Source organism: Bemisia tabaci, chromosome 9 (assembly GCF_918797505.1).
Source record: "Bemisia tabaci chromosome 9, PGI_BMITA_v3".
Lineage (NCBI taxonomy): Eukaryota > Metazoa > Arthropoda > Insecta > Hemiptera > Aleyrodidae > Bemisia > Bemisia tabaci.
In genome coordinates, this window is record NC_092801.1 from 11,253,782 (window position 1) to 11,274,025 (window position 20,244).

The window sequence follows — 20,244 nt, forward strand, 5'->3', positions numbered from 1 at the left end:
AAATGCCAACGTACCAATGAAAGTTCTAACTGAGTGCACTCGAGTGTTCATAAATGCTCCTACGGGAAGGAACAGCCCGGAAATTAGAGTGAGTGCAATGCGAGCAAGTTTGGATTTAAAAAGGAAAAATTGTAAAATTGATTACTGCACAGAGGGTTTTATGAATACAAAATAAAAGAACTTACAGTTGAGACTGCCTGAGAGGCATTGATATGAGGTGACACATTTAGAGATACAGTTATTGGTACAGATATTCCACCTATTGATACCTGAAATAGAGAGAAGCTAGGTGTTAAAATTAAAACTAAAATTGTAAAATAAAAGAGTACTTAACACTACGTCAGCTTTACTTATGCCTTGTAAAGTCAATACAGAACACAAGTCAGCCTTTTGATTAAAAAAGATAAATTAACCTGCAGGAATCTACTATTGAAGGTTTCCCACATGTTTCTGTATCAGCTACCGGTAACGTAATTCATTTAACCTACAGACTGTTATAGTCGAAAATTCACCACAATGGGTCACTAAACCTTGTGTTTTTCATTTTCGATTCTGAGAGTGCCAGGTAAGTAGATTACGTCGTGATTTATTGGGTATTTTTGCAACCATAATCTTGGACATGCCCCCTTTTAAAAAGCTCAAAGACTCAACGGAATTTCAAAAGTATCATAACAGCACGAAAATGATGGCAGTGAAGTACTGTGGCAGTCAAATCGATATCTCCTCTCATTTTTCACTCATGTTTGTTAAAATAAAGCATGTTTCAATGTGAAATTATTACGTGTTTAGAACAGATAACATGAATGAGATTCGATTTCTAAATTCTGAGGGTATTGATTTCTTTCTACTTTCCTATTGCTTTCGTACACGAGGAGGAGAAAGACATTTGATGGAAGTCATAGAAACCCGTGCTTGCTTTTGATTGATGCCGGATGACATCATTTGTTCGGCGCGAGACCAGGGCATTTTAAATGTGCGGAGAGGTTGCGATTTGTGAACTGAGTATTTCTCAGTTTCTGGGTTACTTTTTCCCGTTTTTAATCTGCACATTGTATTCTACGCGTCATTTACCTTAGGATAAATGTATTTGCACGTCAAAATTCGTTCAAGGAGTGACCCATTCTAATTAGGTTGAAGAAAGAAATCTTACCTGTACATTTTGAAGGCCAGGAATGGTGCTCATAGCATCCTGCAGCGAAGCTATACTAAGATTCATTAAATTACTGTTAGAACTAGGAGGAGAAGGGGCAGTGGGTTTAGGTTTAGGACTGAGCGATGGATACGATGGAGGCGTGGAAAGTCTTTCTAGCAGAGAGTTATTTGTATTGCTTACATTAATTTGACTATCTCCTGCTGGTGCGCCTGGAAACCAACAAAAATTAAGATGTTAGAGATAAAACAAATGGAACCGTGGGAGTGGAATTTGACTTATTAATGTCCGAAATCTCAGAAATGAAGGACACAAAAATCATTGCTTTTTTGATACTAAGTTGATTTTCAATATAATCAGTGTATGCAAACTTTTTTTCCTTGCAATACAAATTTTGTGGAGGTAAGTGACATGCACATGTGCAGTGATAGACTTGTCTCAGAACAAATGTGTGGTGATCTCTAACACCACACAAGGAATACAGAGTTCCAAATATTGTGGACTCCATTGCAGGCAAACCAGTAGCCATGCCATTTTCTCTCGTTATCATGAATTGGCAAAATTGTGGTAAAAATTCTTTGGCAGTTTACTGTGGAAATGTCTGCCCTGTAAAATAGAAGAATTACCCACAAATGTTTGCATCAAAGATCTCCAGTAAAAAATGAACTTATTAGTATTTGAGTCACAACCTTTGGTTCCTTATCAAGCTTGTGCATACTTGTCAATGTACTCTTGGTGAATTTAAGTGTGAGAAATATTATACAAACGAATTCATGAGTGTAAAAAGAATGTGAACATATGTAGAAGCCTGGCAAATGAAAAAAATAACAAACATATGCTAACACATCTTTTCCCGCATCAATGAAATTCCACACAATCGCCAAATTCATTTCTCTCATCACCTCAAAAAGGTATGTCACTTAAGGGTAGAGACCCCATTTTCTCGTGATTTATAATGACCCACATTCTGGCTAAATTCCCATAATTCTCGCTGAAAACAGCCAAATTCTTGGTTAAATTTAACGGCATTTTTCGAATTCTTGCTGAAAACCCTAAAATTCTCGCTACTCTACATAACTGCCAAATTCTTGAGGTGATTTTGGGGCAAACTTGAAAAACGTGTTTGGCAGTGCCAGTGGTTTACTGCAAAATGAAGCACAGATCTACGATTGGTCGACAAACGGCGCGGATTACGTCGAAATTTGCAAATTCGTAGTGTAAAATGGCGAATTCACGCCAAACGCCGAAATTTTCGATTACATATTCGAAATCAACGGAACTTCATGATGCTTCCAAGCTTGGTCCAAGTTCTTAGAGACAACTTTTTGAAAGTCCGCGAACAAATTTCTGGGGTCTCTACTTTAGGATTCCGAACACATGATTTTTCAAGAGCTATGTTGTTATGAGGACATAAGAATCTAAAAACAGGCTTTGTTGGATTACTCACCAGCCAGCAAAGCCTTCAGCCCAGGCATGGACAGCCCAATACTTGATGTAGAAGCACTAGGATTAGAGGAGGAACTTTGTTGACTATTCACAGACGTCACAGAGACCCGCCTGATAGTGCCAACATTGACACTACCGGGTGGTAAACTAAGGTTTGTTTGCACGCTGCCCACTGACTGAACTCCAGAAATCCCCTGAATGCTGCCTTGAATGGTTCCAGTCGAGATCGCTTGGAGAGATGGCGCAGGAGTCAACGTTCCTGCTAAAGTCTGAATACTCCCGGATCCAAGACCCGAAATCGTCTGGATACTAGTTGGAAGAGATTGCACATTATTTCCTGCATACGCGATAAATTGTGTGTTGTTATTACTCATACCGTCTATTGAATTCAAACTGTTAATACTAATATTACTAATATCGTTATTCAGATGCTGCGCGGATATGATCCTTGTTTTTTGCAAAGGTTGACTCATTGACTGGTTTAGCGGTTGATTGAGATTGGCTAGTGATGCCAGAGACACGCGAACTGGGGTGTTGGAACTGCTCGATATGGCCTGTGTGACTGCAGAGCTCGAATTGAGGAGGTTTGTAAGAGTCATCTTGCCGGCAACAACTTGAGGGTTGAACTGCGAGGTTTTAACGATATGCCCTGTGTTTTTGAGCAGATTGTTCAGGGTTGGATTGGCAACGCTGGGACTTGTGGATGCAGGTGTTGAATTGAGGAGAGATAAAATTGCCGAGTGATTATTGTGGTTGGTGCCCGATGTGACAACGGTCTGCTGCTGTTGCCCTGCGTTGTTTTGAATCAAGTTTTGAACATTGATTGTTTGAGCATTGGCTGAAGAGGCACTTGCGTTTGCCTGGGCAGCTGCGGCCGCGGCTTGAGCAGCTGCTGCAGCCGCTGCTGAAATGCAAATCGAATTGAAGTTAGCATCTCTTCACACAATTTTTTTGATCAAGGCAAAAAAGATGTTGCGGAGGTACTTAGCAAAACACCCAGACAAAAAGAATCTCAATAAAAATGTATCAGTCTATCGCAAAAGAAGCCTTAGTGAAAGGGAATGTGAATTGAGGAGTAGGCGCTAATGTGTAAAGGAATATTGTGAGATTATGTTAGCAAAGAGAATGCCCGAGAAGGTTTAACTAAATCATACTATATTGTGGACCCATTTGAAGATTGCAGTTCAAGGAACATAGTTTTGAGAAATAGCTGTGCAAAGTTTATATCTTTGATGTTTATACCCAAAATCATGGAATTAGAATGCAAATTAACACCTTCTGTTACCACAATAATGATCTATAACACTCATAACTTTCTCTTGGGAATACAAGAAAAAGTTTGCGAGCAAAAATAAAAAGTCTCATATTTTGATCTGACTGCACTAAAAGTGCTCTCTTAAAGTCTGCTTCTGATTTTTGCCCTGCAAAGTATTCTGTTTCTCATTACGATTCCTGACAAACCATCTTGGTTGTGCCAATAACAATTTTTCTCTTTGTGAATATAAAACGGTTTTTCAAGAGAATTGTGTAGTGAAATTAAAATAAAAATTATGATGAAAATATTTGGTGATATTTTTGACGTTTTCAAGACTTTGCTTACCTTCTTCTTGGAACTGTTGTGCGGAATTCATTAAGCTAAGAGCTAATGCGTTGATTGCCCGATTTGTTGTGAACATGACAGGGGATTTGACAGGCTGTAAACAGGAGTAATTGAAAACGACATCGAAAGATTAGTGCGTGAGAATGAAAACAATGATGAAGTTCAGTCAAAATAGCTTGTCAATAATGTGATGCCAATGAGGGAACCTAGCATATAAGGCAACCTTTAGGCATACTTTTTTGGCTCTTAAAGGAACGCTTCTTCTTCAGACAGATGGGAAATAGGAAAAATAGAGAGATCAACTCCAACTACTATCTTTCACAAGTGTACAGCGATAAAAAAGTTATTTTTTGGAACAATTTAAAATTCTTTCTTCGACAGGATAAACCTCTCACATGGACATGGGATTTACAATTCATATATGCTACGAAATTCGACGAGAGAAAACAAAAGATGATGGTGGGGGAGGGGGGGGACCTTATTGAATTTACAAAACTTTCTGACTAACCCCAAAATAGCCAAGGCAAGATTAACCCAATGAGGAATTTCGGTTCCAAACATTCTCTCTCCCTTAATAGAAAATTTAGTTGATGAAAAGCCACTGATGTTTCCACTATTATAAGCTCGATCAATCAGTCATGTGTATACTGTGAAAAAGTGATAAAAATGGGAAAGTCTAATTTTCACAAGAAAAATCCTAAATCCAGAAAAAAAACCCTAATTCGGTCAAATATACACACCGTGAAGGTTCTCAGTGGAGTTGATAGTTTACATAAAATTTTGGAGTAATGGCAGTGCATTATGAGAAAATATCATGAGATGTTTACCTGCGAGGAGTTGGAGGAGGACGATGGAGACGACGCAATATCTCCGTTGCTAGACGATATCACCTGACTTGTTGGTGATGGTAACATCTGACCTGGCGATGCTGCTAGCGGAGAGTTGGGGTTCTGAGAATTTCCATTAACGGAGGAGATGCGCTTGCCAACCGACGACACTGGCTTTTGCGCCACATGCTTGATAGGCTGCGCAGTCGTGGCGTATTGGAGCGTGCCAGTTGGAAGCTGGCTTGGAGACGGTAGATTGTTGATGATTGGCTGGTGGTGAGACGACGAGGGCGAGTGGAGTTGTAGGGAGTTGAGTTGCTGCACCTGGATTTGCGAGGGTTGAGCGGTGAGTTGGATCTGAGACTGAGGCTGAGCCTGCAGCTGCATTGGGGCGACCTGCCCTTGAAGCTGCACCTGAAATTATGCAATAAATATTTATTATTTCATCCTCGGATATCGTTTTTCATCCCTGATAGAGCTCTATTCAAGTCTAAAAGCACAAGACACAATGGACCATTCAACGAGGTACAAAGTTAAGCATTCTGAAACATGTTTCTTAACCAAAATTTTATATGGAACACGATTTGTGCAACAAAAATTACTGATTTCAACTCTAAACCAAGATCTTTGATGTTTCTTGACGCGTGAATTAAAACCTCCCAATCAAGGAAACTCAATGGTCTACGTGAGTCTAAGCGCACTTAATATTACCATGACAGTCTCTGCGATATCAAAATCTGACAATCTCAATCTTGACACTTTGGCTCAGCTACAGCAAGTTGTGTATAGTTTGAACAAAATAGGGTGGGGAATGAACATTGCTTGATTGATAAGCCTGCTGAAACCGTTGTAGTACGTGACTGGATTCACGTGGATTAGTGCGTTACTTAAGACAGGACAATTCGAATTTTCTGTAACCAATGTAAAAAAGAAACATTCATATCTTACTTCTGAGTTGATTTTAGTAATTTTCTATGCAAGATTGTGTTCTACATGCAATTCTGCATAAGAAACATGTATCAGAATGCTTAACTTCGTACCTTGTCTTGTAGTCTATTTACACAGTCATATTAATGAGAACAAGCCAGACACTATTAGAAAATTATTCAAAACATGCGTGAAGCAAATGAATTTGATTCTCCAAAACAATAAGAAAATTCACCTTGAGTTGAACGAAAATATCTTTGTTTTCTACAGAGAGATTCTAACCCTCAGGAGTTTTTTCATTGGTGAAAAGTATTTTAATATAGTATTGATAAGGCACTCCTGAATGAGGGTCATTGCTTTTAGGAAAAATACAGTGACCTTTTATTTTCTTTTTTTATTTTTTTTTTATTACTTCACAAGGGCTAATCCTGCGCTTTAGTCCCATCCCTAACAACCAGTCCCAGGCAACCATTGTTTGAGATCATCAAACTCAGGTCGCCTGGCCGGGAATCGAACTCAGGACCTCCCTATCATAGAGCTAGGGCTACAACCACTACACCATAGGAGGCCGACATTCATGAGCATGATTATCATGATTTACAAAGCGAGATATGCAAGTTTTTTTATATTTGCAATTCATTTTATATTTTTTCTCTTCAAGTATCTTGACATTTGCTGTTCTCAATGGCTATTGTTGTTTTTAGAGCTGGCAAAAATGAGCAGATACGATATCAATCAGTTTTATGGGCCAAGCATCTCATCACATGGAAAAACTGGGCAACAATGCTTTGACTCAGAACTTATTAAGTTTCGGAGCGAGGCCTTAGTGGAGTGGATCACTATTTTGGAACAAGCTGCACCAATTGCTTACAGATAGGAATTCGTTTGAAAACCTCAGAGTCAACTCATTTTCGAGTTCTGACTACTTATTGCTAGCACACAAGGAGCACAAAACATACCTGTTGCGAGATCTGTTGTTGTTGCAGCTGCTGTTGCTGAAATTGCTGCTGCTGCTGGAGCTGCTTTTGAATCTGTCGGTTGAGGTTCTGCTGCTTCAACTGGAGTTGCTGTGTGACCAGTTGTTTTAGCTGCGCCTGCTGGAGCTGCTGTTGCTGCTGCTGCTGAGCGTCTAGTGGCTGGGACAGCGACTGCGGTGACAGCTGCTGCACCAACTGCTGGATTTGCTCCCGCTGTGATACCGACGGCATTTTAGTCTTCAGCTGCTGTAGCTGCTGCTGCTGCTGTTGTTGTTGCTGCTGTTGTTGTTGTTGTTGCTGCTGCTGTTGCAGCTGCGCTTGCTGTAATTGTTGCTTCTGTTGCTGTTGCGACTGTTGTTGCAGCAACTGTTAAAGAGAAGCAAATAATGAGGAAATAAATCAGCCAAAATTAATATTAATGACTAGCTAAGTAAATAAATGGGTAAGAAGGTTTTTTTGAGGGAATTCAGCATTGTTTAAAGGGCAGCATTCATATTCATGTAAATACATTTGCACGATGGAGAACAAAGAGATCTGAGCCTCCAGACGAATTCTCCTAGTTAGGATGAAAGGAAGGTTTCAGGTCAAGGTAAGTGAAACGGAGAGGGCTTTCCCACTACAGACCATTCAAAATGTACAAAACTAACCACTGGCACTGGGGGTCAGACGGTAGACCAATTAGAATCCAATCAGCATTTTGTTTCAAACTTCCTGCCAAGACTGAAACAATGCCAACGCAACTGAGCATTTTGTCAATTTTGAGTGCTTGAGTAGAGGAAGAGCATACCTTCATTTACTTACCTTCGGATCAATCGAAAAAGGGTGTCACAGCCATGTAAGGCTACTGAAATTTTGTGGTTAATAAAAGGAATTTCCCTAATTGATGCCTCCAATTAGGCTGAAATCCTCCTGGACTCTTTTGATGATTTCATCACATCCCCGTATTTTAACACTGTTGCTGAAGCCCATTAACAGAAAAGGGAGGGGGCGTAAAATGAAATCATTTGAAGAGTTCATAGAAAAAATTTCAGCCTAATCGTAGGTAACAGCTCAGTAAGTTGTAATATCAAGAAAATTAACATTAAAAGATTTCAAAGAATTTAACACTAAGGGGGTATAATTAAAGGACTGAAACTTCAACATCCGATACGGATAGAAAGGCTATTAATTTTTTTTTCCATTCCAACTTGTCCACTCTAAGAAATTAAAAAAATTTGCCTGAATCAAGCACTGTCTCAAGATATCTTATTATAAGTAAAGAGTTCACGGTTGTAATAATTAATAATTAAACAAAAAATACGAGTACTTTCCAACCTTTTTATTACATTTGGCAATCTTCACACTACATTTTAAACACCGACGTTCCGGAAACAATTTTCTCCAAAATGTAGTGTGTAGTGTTTCTTAAAATGTGTTTTTCTCTCAAAATGTAGTGTGAAGATTGCAAAATGTAATAAAAAGGTTGGAAAGTACTTGTGATTTTTGTTTAATTATTAGATATCTTATTATATCAATATATTAAAAATAATGGAGTGAAATTTAACTGTTGTCCAGCTTAACAGACTGCAACAGCACTTTGTAGATTTTTCATGAAATAAAATTTTGAATTTCCAAATTATGTGGATAATTTTTGAACAATGCTGCTTCAAAGTCACAGCAATCTGTCCAGTTACCTGAATTAATGCCTGTTGCTGTTGTTGTTGAGCAGCAATTTTGGCATCACGTTCCCGCATCGCGGCAGTGCAGGTGACCCTTGCAGGATGACCGGGAACGATGTGACTAATTCTAAAACATTCTTTACCGTCTTGTGTGGTAACTTCTGTGAATTGCTGGATTAACCGATTAACTTGTGCTCTCGAACTTAAACTAAACCTAAAAAGAGAAAAAGAAAGGGAAAAATTAATTATTGAGCTTTAGATGTAGCTGTGAAGAACAAGTATCAAGAGTTACTACACTTTAGATAAAGGAGTTAAAAACATAAGGTTAACTGTGCAAAATTTGCGTCATTTCAGTAGATCCAAATTTGACTTAAGAAATCATTACTTGTAGGAAAAAGGACACTGAATAATTTTTATTACATATGCAAAAGAGCCGCATTTTTATATTCTTCTTCTACTTATATTTTTTGGCAGGAATCTAACCTACACATTTCAGAGAACTGTTTGAGCCCAGAATGGGTGGGACCCAAAATTCTAACTTAAAACCACCCTAAATTATTAGAGGAGACTTAAGGCCTCTCTCGATTCATGCAAGCAAAAACTTTCCTTTTTCTACATTTCACTTTCATGAAATCTTTGACAGGCAATTTCCAAAATCCCATGTCACGATAAATAGCAAGTCTTACCCCAAAAACTTGAACTTAAAGCAACCGCAAGAGCCTCGTAGATGTAAAAATGCCGAAGACTTTATTTTCAAATTGTTGACGAGAGACTTATTTAAAAGATTGCACTTTATTTGATAAAGGATTGGGAGGAAAGACTCACTTGCAAAAGGAACCATGACTCCTGCCGCCTTCTGACTCTTTGTTGAAGTATAACTTGCCGATAAACTCTCCATTAGAGAGTCGTTGATAAATTGATATTTTTATGTAATACTGTCCACCGACTTTGACTGGATCGTGGCCAGTTTCTAGAACATGTTCTTCGACTAACATGGGCGAGCAGTCGTTCGTTTCAAGTGGTCGCTCGTGTAGCTTCGCCAAGCGCATGATCTCCGCAACAGCTTGCTCGCATGTAAGAGCTTCACCCTGCGGGGTCGGCTCAGTCTCCTGGAAATAATGCGTTCAAAATATTGAAGAAAAACGTGGAAGTTGTGGAAAGGTCACAAAAAAATTAACTTAATTCTAAGCCATGAAGAGAGGAAAAATTACTACCAAAAGAAGGTTAAATAATAATCGTAGTGCTACAATTATACATTTTTCTTGCAGTGGCGTAGCCAGAAATCTTCGCCCCCGCCGATCTGAGGCTGCGCCCTTTCAAATCAAAAATTTTGAGCGGCGCACCCGCCCCCATTCCTCTGCCCTTCTAGTCATTTAGATCTGAATAAATGGGAGAAAATCAAGGTATCGCTATGAGAATAGAAAGAAAAGTGAAGAAGAAATTCAAGTCCCAAAAGAGTATGAAAAAATGTGAAACTTACATGAAATGTTCGCATGAACAAAATTTGTTTCTGCCTCTCTCTCTCTCTTCCTTCTTTCTTTTCTTTCTTTTTCTTCTTCTTTTTCCCGTTTAGTCCCCCCAAAATCCCCCCCCCCCCCCCCCCCCCCCGGCCCGGCGGTGACGGCAGGTATGGTAGTTACGCCACTGTTTTCTTGAGAGAGCTAATATGAACTTTTAATGTGTAACTTTCATTGATTTATAAAAATGACAATGGGTTGGGGGCAAAGGATTTGTGTGGAGTTGTGGTATATTTCACCAATGTAAAATTTTGTGAAAACTAAAAAACGTATTAAAAAATTTAAAAAATTATTCCTGAGGGGAGAAAAAGCTAATCGGAATACGACCAATCAAAAGCTGACAGTAGAATTAACGTAGCACGGAAAAGTTAGACATAAGTTCAGTCAATTGACCAACAAAAGCTGTTTTCCCCGCCTAGCTACATCAATAGTGCCTGCCAAAAATATCTTTTCAGACAGGCTCCATTTTTGGCATTATCAGAAGGGGGTTCTTAGCTATTTAGGGTTTAATAAAATCTAAAAAAATTCCTAGGAGCTTCACTTACTCCGTACTATCAGAACATGAGTTAAAAAAGTGGGTGCCATTGAGCTTATAAAAATATGAAATATTTATAGTTTGAAAACATGACCTTGCAGAGAGAGACATCATTTGGATCCCATTTTGCAAAAAGGAACCAAGAGCATTCCAATGTTGTGAAGATTGTGCAACTTACATTTTTGGTAATAACATCATTGAAATCATACAAAACTGAAACTTAAAAAGGTAATTTTTGTCTTGAATGGGCCTGTTGCAAACTTTTGCTAGAGCAAAACTAAGAGTTGTTTCTTATAGATAATGCCTCAAAAATCACGATCAGCGCATCGGCAAACTCTGAAATGCACTCATAACTTCACAATCTGCGTAAGAAATTTGCGGTTTTTTGAGCTTCCCGCTTCAAAAACGATACTACGGCACAGGTGAACATTTTGTAAGAGGAGTCGTTCCATCGTCGGCAATAACCATCATGGCCGACGCCAATCCGCCAAAACACGTTTGATGGGACGAGATAACACCTGAACTGGATTAGACCAGATAACAATCGGTGTGTTAACGTTCATATTTTCCACGCCCGAATTGATTGACCTTGAACTCTCCTTGAATTACGCGCGGAACTGCGTGCAAGAGTCGGCCATGATGAATATCGCCGACGATGGAGCGACTCCTCTAACAAAATGTTCACCTATGCCGTAGTATCGTTTTTGAAGCGGGAAGCTTAAAAAAACGCAAATTTCTTACGCAGATTGTGAAGTTATGAGTGCATTTCAGACTTTGCCGATGCGCTCATCGTGATTTTTGAGGCATTATCTACAAGAAACAACTCTTATTTTTGCTCTAGCAAAAGTTTGCAACAGGCCCATTAATAGTTCAATGGGAATAAAGATAAAACTTGTTTATATGATCAGTTTATACTTGCAAAGTAATAATAGTTGCACAATCTTAGCGCCACTAGAATGCTCTTGGTTCCCTTTGGCAAAATGCAATCCATTTATTCCTCTGGAATTTCATTAAAGGTATGTCATAGTACTGACAAGATTGGGAATCCTGTTCTGTCAGAAACACTTTGACTAGTAAGTTATCTTTAAAAGCGATAGCTGCTGAAAACCAAGGTAATCTATAGATACAAAACTGATGAAATAAAAGGTGAAAATGTAGGTTGATTTGAAATAATAAATGCGGGAGTTCATGAAGTAAAAGAAAATAGTCATACACTTTTCAATTGTCAGAGATGCCTGTCCTCTATTTCATGGGGGAATTCCAGATTCGCCTTGAAAAATCTTCCAAATTTTTTGAACCCTCCCAGGAGTGGTGGTTTCTGTGTGCTCACTGATTGCCACCCAAATTCAATTTTAAGCTTTGGTACTGCATCAAAAAACGTTCTTTTTCATACTCAAACACAGAATTACATTTGAGTGGCCATCAGTGAGTACACCAAAACTACAAGCACTCGCTAATGAAAGTCCAAAGAGGAAAACTAAGTGTGCAAGTCTCGCTACATCGTGAGACAACTCAAACTTTTTTGAGCTAATAATGAGGACTTGGCGTCATTCGATAGAAAATGAGTTGTCCTTTCCGATGCAACGAAGATCAACTCACTAGCTGCCTTAATTCAAAAGTTACAACAAAAGTCTTGGTCCTTTTGAGACAGCCTTTGTTCAAGACAGAAGACTCACCTTCTTGGGTTTCTTGGCACTCCTATCAAGAGACGATTTCCGTTTATGCGATGCGATAAAATCAGCTAATTTATCAACGGTCTCCGGTCGTTTGGTGAGCTGGTCTAATTTCCTCTTCCTGTTGATGGCTGTTTGAGAGTATTTCTTAGCTCGCTGTCTTAAACTAGGCGTGTTGAGCACATGTTTACTGTTATGAAGGTTATGACGCATTAGCCCAACGGCAGGGGAGGGGTCAAGGCAGAGGGGTCCAGTCTTGGCTAAGATTAGAGCACCTTCAAGGGCTAGTTTGTCCTCCAAGCTCCATTCAATCTCCTCATCCGCAAAAGATGATACTATAGCATCTACGTCATTGAGGATACTCTGTAGAAAATAAAAAACAATAAAATAAAATTAAATTAGAGCCAAAACAGGAAGGAATGCGAAATACTGAGAGATAACAAAATTATTTTCAATACTAAGAGTTTAATTTTACAATGGACCACTAGGCAAGGTACGAATTTAAGCAATCTGATACATGCTTCTTAACCAGAATTTCATGTAGAACACGCTTCGCACAACAAAAATTACTGAAACCAACTCCTAACGAAGATTTTAACCTTTTTATTTCACATTGGTTACGCGGATTCTGAACTGCCCGAGTGCCCACTCACAAGAAACTCGAAGCTCTACGTGAGTCAAATCGCGCATTACAACGGTTTCAACAAGCCTCTCAATCCAGCAATGTTCATTTCCCATCATGTGTTGTTCAAACTATAAGAAATTTGCTATAGCTGAGCCAAAGCGTCAAGATTGAGGTTGCCGGATTTTTATATCGCAAGAGACTGTCATGATAACGTTTAACGCTCGATGTGAATCACGCAGAGCATTGAGTTTTCATGAGCGGGTGGTTGAATTCACACATCAAGAATCAATAAATATCTTCGTAAGGAGTTGATATCGGTAATTTTTGTTGTGCAAACCGTTTTCTACGTGAAATTTTGGTTGGGAAACATGTATCAGAATGCTGAAATTCGTACCTTGTCTAGTGGTCCATTATATATTTTTTACTTATAAGTCTCCTACTATATTTACCATGTTTTGTCACATGGCTAGGTAGCATGAAGGAAAAGTTGCTATAGAAACTTTCTTCAATGATGCAGCCAATAGTAATGAATTTTGTCCTGATACAACGTTCTATAGAATAGGTGCATTCGACGAGTCTTAGATATCTTTTTCCAGTAGTCAAGATCCACGTTATGAACACCATAAAAATTTGCTGCCAGCACCACTGCAATATCCAAAGAGGATTCTGTATTTAAGTTGTGAGAAATCTTGACAGTGCTGCAAAACAATTTCTGCTTGCTGAGGCATGTTACTTTATAGCGACATAGGTGGAAAAAGACATACAACTCAGGATTCTGCTGGGGTTTTAAGCAAAAAGCTCTTCAGCAAATTTTCACACCCTGGTAGAAAATAAAAATATAGATATTGTGGGAGTGGTAGTGGACACCGAGTTTTAATCAGGGACCAGTTCTATAGGACCCTGGACTCCCGTAAGAGCCAATGTAAAAATTCGTGAGCAGGTACTAGTGCTGCTATCTCGCGTAGGACCCTCGCAACTCACTGCTGTTATCAGTTGTTGGACTTCATTAAAATCCGTAGGATCGCGTATAACTGCAAAAAATCGAATTTTTCACCGTACATGTATGTGCGTCGGGCCCTTCTTTGACATAAGGGGTCGAAAAACGCCAAAAATATACTTATTTTTCAAGAATTCAGCCGCCTTATGTTATTTTTCAATCTTCGGCTTAACCTCACTTTTGGAGCGGGCGATGGATGAGTCGAGGTTTGGGGGGAAGGGTCCTCTGAGTTGACTAGGGTCCTACGCGAGAATGCGCTGCAATCACCCGCTCACAACAGACCAGCGTCCTACAGAACTCGTCCCTGTTTTAACTATCAATCCGTACATCGAATGAACGCAGACGAACCTGATTGGAAGGCTTGAGCAGAACATGGTGAATATCACAGAGAACGAGTTGCGAGTGCTGCGCTGTCGGGTGGTACTGACGGTAGTCACGGACTTCCGCGATGATGCAGCCACTGTAATAGAGGCGTGGTTGAGCATGATCCAAAAGATCAGCGAGGAATGGAGGCAGCTCCTCGTTGTCAATGTACGAAAGGAGCTCATCATTGGAATACGGCCACCGTACAGTTTCGTTTTGCGTTTCCTCGTCACCCTCTTGCATCTTGATCTGAAGGGAGTAACCCTTAGTGCCTGGGTAGAGGTTCACCACCAAGGTGTTCAGCTTCTCCCGTTGGATCAGCTTCTCCAGTAGATGGGAACACGGCCGCAAATTCTGAAAAAACTGTACGTTATTCATACAAGAGAACTCTTTGACGACAGCTACTTCATTTAATTGTTTAGTATTTTATAGAATATAGAATTACTCATACTTTATTCTCTTTCTTATTTATACTTCAAAATACACCTTTAGGTAGATTAAAATTTAAAAAAAATGAGATGGTTAAGTTAATTAAGTTGGGACGAAATGATCTAAGTTGAACTTTTATTAGGCTTTGTCCTCAAGAGTACAGTTCAGGGAACTTTTGAATGAATTAGTTCAATGATCTGGGGCTTTGTAGAGTAAGTTATAATTATGGCTGAGTTTTAACGAGTTTCGGGAACAATGTTGCTCCAAGTTCCACGAATCGCGCTTTTGTGGACAAAGCCTTATCCTTTCGTTATTTACCTGGTCATCTAGCAGGCAAACAGATGATTCTACACGAGAGCAATAGTAAGACTTGATTTTAAACTTTAATCCAATGAAATGAAGAGTGGCTATCCTGATACAAGGAATACATCTGAGGGCTCAATTAGGAATATTTCTCAGACAATTCCATGGTAAATTTATCATTTTAGAGGCATTATATTAATAAAGGATTTCATACAGTATTTTTGTGTACATATCAAGGGAAATTAATAAGATCCTTTTTCAATCCTACCAACACTCTTATAGAAGTAACTTTTTTGGAATACATGATGCAACAGTCCTAGAGGTAATCATACTCGGATAAATATTCAGTTGGTTCATCAGGACATCAAGCAATACTCAGTTTTTTGAAATCCTGACTCTCACCTCAACAAGTCATGGATTTTTTTGGATGAAATGGACCGCATTAAGCAGAATATAATAATAAGATTCATCGACATCAATGGGTTTGAGACATTTTGTGTAGAAGACACTAAAAAAGTGGCCTGCACCCATACAAGATGGAAGTAAATACATGTTTAAGAGGAATTAAGTTGTAAAGGCTGAGCAGTGCAGGGCAGGAAAAAAAATGATTAGTTCAAAGTCTTAGTATGACCCTTCAGATTAAAACGGTTTGAACAAAGAAAATAAATAAATAACTCGATAGAATGCAATAGAAAATTACGGAGCCATGAAAAAGAGAGGAATTGATTGAAAAGACCATACCTCCAGGGGCTGCTGTAGAGTTCTGGTGGATTCTTCGACATAGAGCTCCCTTAATTTGTCGAAAATGTTAAAGAAAGCTGGTTTCCCATTCTGTTGATGGGCCTGCCAGGAACTCTCAATACTTGGAGCCTCTTTCTCAGCAGCGCGGAGTAGATCCTGAAAAATTTAGAGTTGAGGCGTTACGAACATTTCTCATTGGGAGAAGCTGCTGTGATGCAGCCTTACGTCAGCTCCAGCTCGGAGTTAGCTAAAAATTCCTGCCTCTTTATTTTTATTCTATTTTCATTTATCTCTTTGATACAGATTAGCTGATAAATCAGCCGTGCGATACACATTATACTTAAAACCCTGGACTCAACTTAGGGCTCTGACCCTTACTAAAGACATTATGAATGATCGAATTCATCAATATTGAAAAATGCTGCCATCAGTGAAAAGGGCTTAAGACTGAAGAAAAATTATGCAAAATTTGCGTTTTTGAAAGGCACTTTTAGCCCATGTGGCACGTACTGGAGAATTGTAAACTGAAGTACGTAATTTATTTTTTTCTTGGAGATTTTCACCATGATTTTGGCACTCAGTATGTTGTTATGTCTGGTCCAGTAAGAACGTTTTGGCATGATGTCTACTTACTTGTTGGCTCTTATATTTAGCTATCTCACAGTCTCTAGCCTAGTAAGAACTTGTAGATTAAAAGAAGAAAAAACTTCCAATTCTCACCTCCGCCCCCTTAAAAGCAGCCTCCTGGCTTTGCATGATAATGATAACACTATCATGTACATTCAGCCAACAAAAAAGTATCAAGATTCATTTGGCTGAAGAGTTTCCACACTTCCAAGAATTTCTTTTCCTGAAAAGTAAAATTAGAAAAATTAAAACACAACTGATTTATCAGAAAGATGGGTAGTAAAATTTCAGGGTTGCCACAGAATCTAGAACATGAATTTCCCAGGTAAAATTTTGGTTAAAGTCCCTGATAATTGAAAATATGCCACATAGTTGAAAAGACATGATTTAAATTAGTTTTCAGGCAAAGTTTGTTATTCAAAATATCAAACCCATTCTAGAAAGCAACTAAAGGTGACTTAAAAATTTTCCCCTGACAGTTTCGTGATTCATAAATAGATTCTTTGAGCTATGTTTTGTTATAAGAAACTACTATTTCTGACTGACATGAAGGCCAATGGTTTCCTTAAGAGGATATGTTCTTTTAAGCATGAATACTTGGTGCAAAATATAGTTTCATTCTGTTTGGTAATTTCCAATTGTATACTGTGACATCTGACTAAAAAGATGTCTGTCTCAAAAATATTCATAATGAGAAATATATTTTCACTCATAAATCAGAAGAGGGAACATAATAAACTTTCTCACTATGAACATATATCAACGGTGAAACTGCAAAAATGCGTATCTTAATAGCAAAGTTTCAAAAGTTCCTTTCTTACTTAAATTTTTTTCGGTAGAGTGAATCAAAATCATGGCTTGAAAGTTTCACAGAATATTCCTCACAGGGAGAATAAATATCAACAAGGTTTCCAAGGAATGGTGTTGAGTAGTAAAATAAAGTAAAAAAAGGAGACTGCTAAGCTGAAAATCAAGAAATGCATTTCTGCAATTTCAGTATTGATATACCGACATGCTCTTGATGTAAAGCATTTGCACATGCTTTGGATACCCTCTGGAGAAACAAGTAAAATAGCATGAAGCATGTAGTAAAATAGCAATGCGAAAAGTGGAAGAGGACCTTAATAGAAAGAAAGATTGATAGCACTGAGAAACTTCATACTGAATGATAGCAAGGATTGCGTAACATGTTCAGCAAGAAATTTATGCCAGCCTGGATCAGTCGAAAGAAACATGGCTTTTTGGCGCGCCTCCAAAACTGTGCGAGTATTCCTCAAGGACTTGGACACATTAATACAGAGTACCTCCACATTCCAGCATGTTTTGCACACATCCTAAATTTGAACTCGTCATCAAACTTGATTATGTTTTCAGAAGTACTTAAAATCACCTGCTTTGAATCTGATTTCCTGAAAACGGATCCTCTACCTACGATAGACAACTTAGCAGTTCCACAGTGTAGTAAAAATGAAGATTTCAATGGATAAACTTAAATCACCTGTACGAAACACTGGAACAAAACAGTGGATGTACTTACAGTGAAAGCCCAAACCCTTTTTATACGACTGAAATTCAAATTTCAGGATAGACTTGTTTCAAGGTAATAATATCAGAATGAGAAATCTGAGCTGATGTTTGAGCGAGTTCAATCAGACATTCTAGTCGTCTAGTGATGCTTATGAATTTCCCTCTGCAAAGAAAGACTCAGATTCTTGCTTGGATTGATTTCATTGATCATGCTTAGAATTAAGCTTCATCTCACTATTGATTTTCCAGCATGAGACTTCATTTCATTTCTGGTAGCAAAATTTGTACTGGAAATGATGGATACTGATCTGCCTTAGTCTTTGGAGGACGATATATTACACATCATTGTACAAGAAGACCGCCACAGTCAGAGGTGAAGCGTAATGTTTAAGGTTTGTTAGGAGTCCATGGCTTCTTCGAGTTTTAGAACGAGGAATAACATCATCGAAATTAGTTACCAGGTCTTTGAGTGTATACTTAGAGAAACACTTGAGACCGACATGCTGTAAGGATGAACAGCACACATCTATTTTCCATAGAAATATTTTATTAAGTTCCAACTTCTTAGTCATTTTTAGATAGCACCCTGACGTGCTTACTAAACAGTGTTAACTACTTTACAGGAACCACATCAGGACCCAGAAATGAAAAAATCCAAAGGAAAATAGTTGGAGCAGCAAAAGAGATTTGTATCAAAGCTAAGTGGGATGGATGAGGATAAAACTTAAAATCTCTCCTTAGCGGCCCTAAATGCAAGTCGCACAAAAAACTGATAAGGCTCAAGCTGTCCGCAGAGACAAACATGCACAGTCACTAGTGATGAGGGTGATATTGGTTTACTGTCAGTGATAAGGGAGGGGGGTGTAATTTCAATTACCTATAAGAGAAACTTCTGCTGTGATTTGAAATCTGAGGGTAACTCAATTCAAAGGACAGTCAGTTCTCAGGGTGACAATCAGCTGAAGGAACTATCAGAATCAGGATGAAACTCACCTGCTACGTATGACGCTAAAGGGTTGTTTACGGAGAAGAAATCTGTCATTTTAATCCTACATCATGGCATTCAGAAACTGACTAGACACAAACATCAGTTCAATGTCGAATCCCCTTGACCGATAATTGATGACTAATTTCAAAGACCCAAAATGGTGGTCCTCGATTTATCATGATTGATAAAAATGTGAATTCCCTGGGCAATCAAACTGATGGATCACAACTTCAAAGAATATTGATATGATCAAATCAAATTAAAAATTAGGTTAATTTTAAGTAGGTCTTGACAAATGGAATGGACCTAACCTTCATTGAAAAACACAGCAACTGAGGTGGGCATTCACCTTTGAAATAAGACTGCTCAAGCTATTTTGAAGGATGGTGAGTTTACAGAGGCATTGCTGCAAAGACGATCCTCTACTTGAGGCAGATAGTAAGGAGCAAGAGAAGAATTAACTTACCTTTCATAGGAGCAGACAGCCATAGGACCATACCGGACTACGAGATCATTTTCGTATGTTTTGAAACATTAATCCTCGGTTATAAGGAAACACAATCGCGGATGACGGACAAGAAGAGTAGCTAAACTTTTGACGAACACGGGAGGAAATAAAACAACACATATACAAAAAGATGAAGAATTTTAGCACGTGAAATAGTCGTATCAATCCATTTAGTTTACAAAACAAATCACTTACAAGTACAAGCAACCTGTACAAGATGAACAATCGTGTCCATGCGAGTAGTAAATTGTCATTATGTAGGTGCAAAAAGTCCCTGATCGTGAGAACTTCAAATTGGTTAAAAGTGACTCAATCGCGTGTCCACTTTTGAAAAATATGTTTTCAAAATATTTAGAACGTGATTTAAGCGTTTGAGTACAATTTTAAAGATCGGAAACAAGGTGAGAGCCAGATAAAATTTGCGAGTGCAGGGTACTCTCAGTTGCAAAGTTGGCAATAGAAGCAGCTGTTGCGATGATTACCACAAAATACCGGTCTTTTCAATAATATGTAGGGATCATACACCATGATCTGCAGCTTGCAGCATTCAAGGCGCACTTCGCCAAAAGTTGTACCATTACATGAGGAGAGGGGTTGTTGGGGGATGCAAGGAGATGCAAGAGACAAGGATATACTCACGGTCATGGACCGAGGGAGGAGGGGGTGCCCACCTGCGGCAAGTGTTAGCGAAAGGTCACTAATCTCATGAGTCAAGATTTTCCTGAGTTTCACCTGAGGGTCAACCCCCCCGCCCCCTCTCAATATTTGCTCGAATTTTTTTTGGAGGTTTTTTGTAGAGAATGAGAGTAACTTATGTAACTGTATA

General features: G+C 38.7%; 1 protein-coding gene across 4 annotated transcripts; it reads right to left on the reverse strand.

Annotated features, from left to right (window-relative positions):
- Nucleotides 1-185: 185 nt before the first annotated feature.
- On the reverse strand, nt 186-19,694 carry Spt20 (transcription factor Spt20 homolog; the record flags this gene model as incomplete). 4 transcript variants are annotated; one of them, XM_072304066.1, is given in 13 exon segments in its annotated part: nt 186-269; nt 1,151-1,362; nt 2,598-3,497; nt 4,197-4,290; nt 5,024-5,437; nt 6,910-7,293; nt 8,601-8,799; nt 9,411-9,694; nt 12,314-12,673; nt 14,281-14,658; nt 15,769-15,924; nt 16,489-16,618; nt 19,377-19,694. In XM_072304066.1, coding segments are annotated over 12 exon segments (3,501 nt in total), but the record flags the coding sequence as incomplete, so codon positions are not given.
- Between the last annotated feature and the right edge of the window lie 550 nt (nt 19,695-20,244).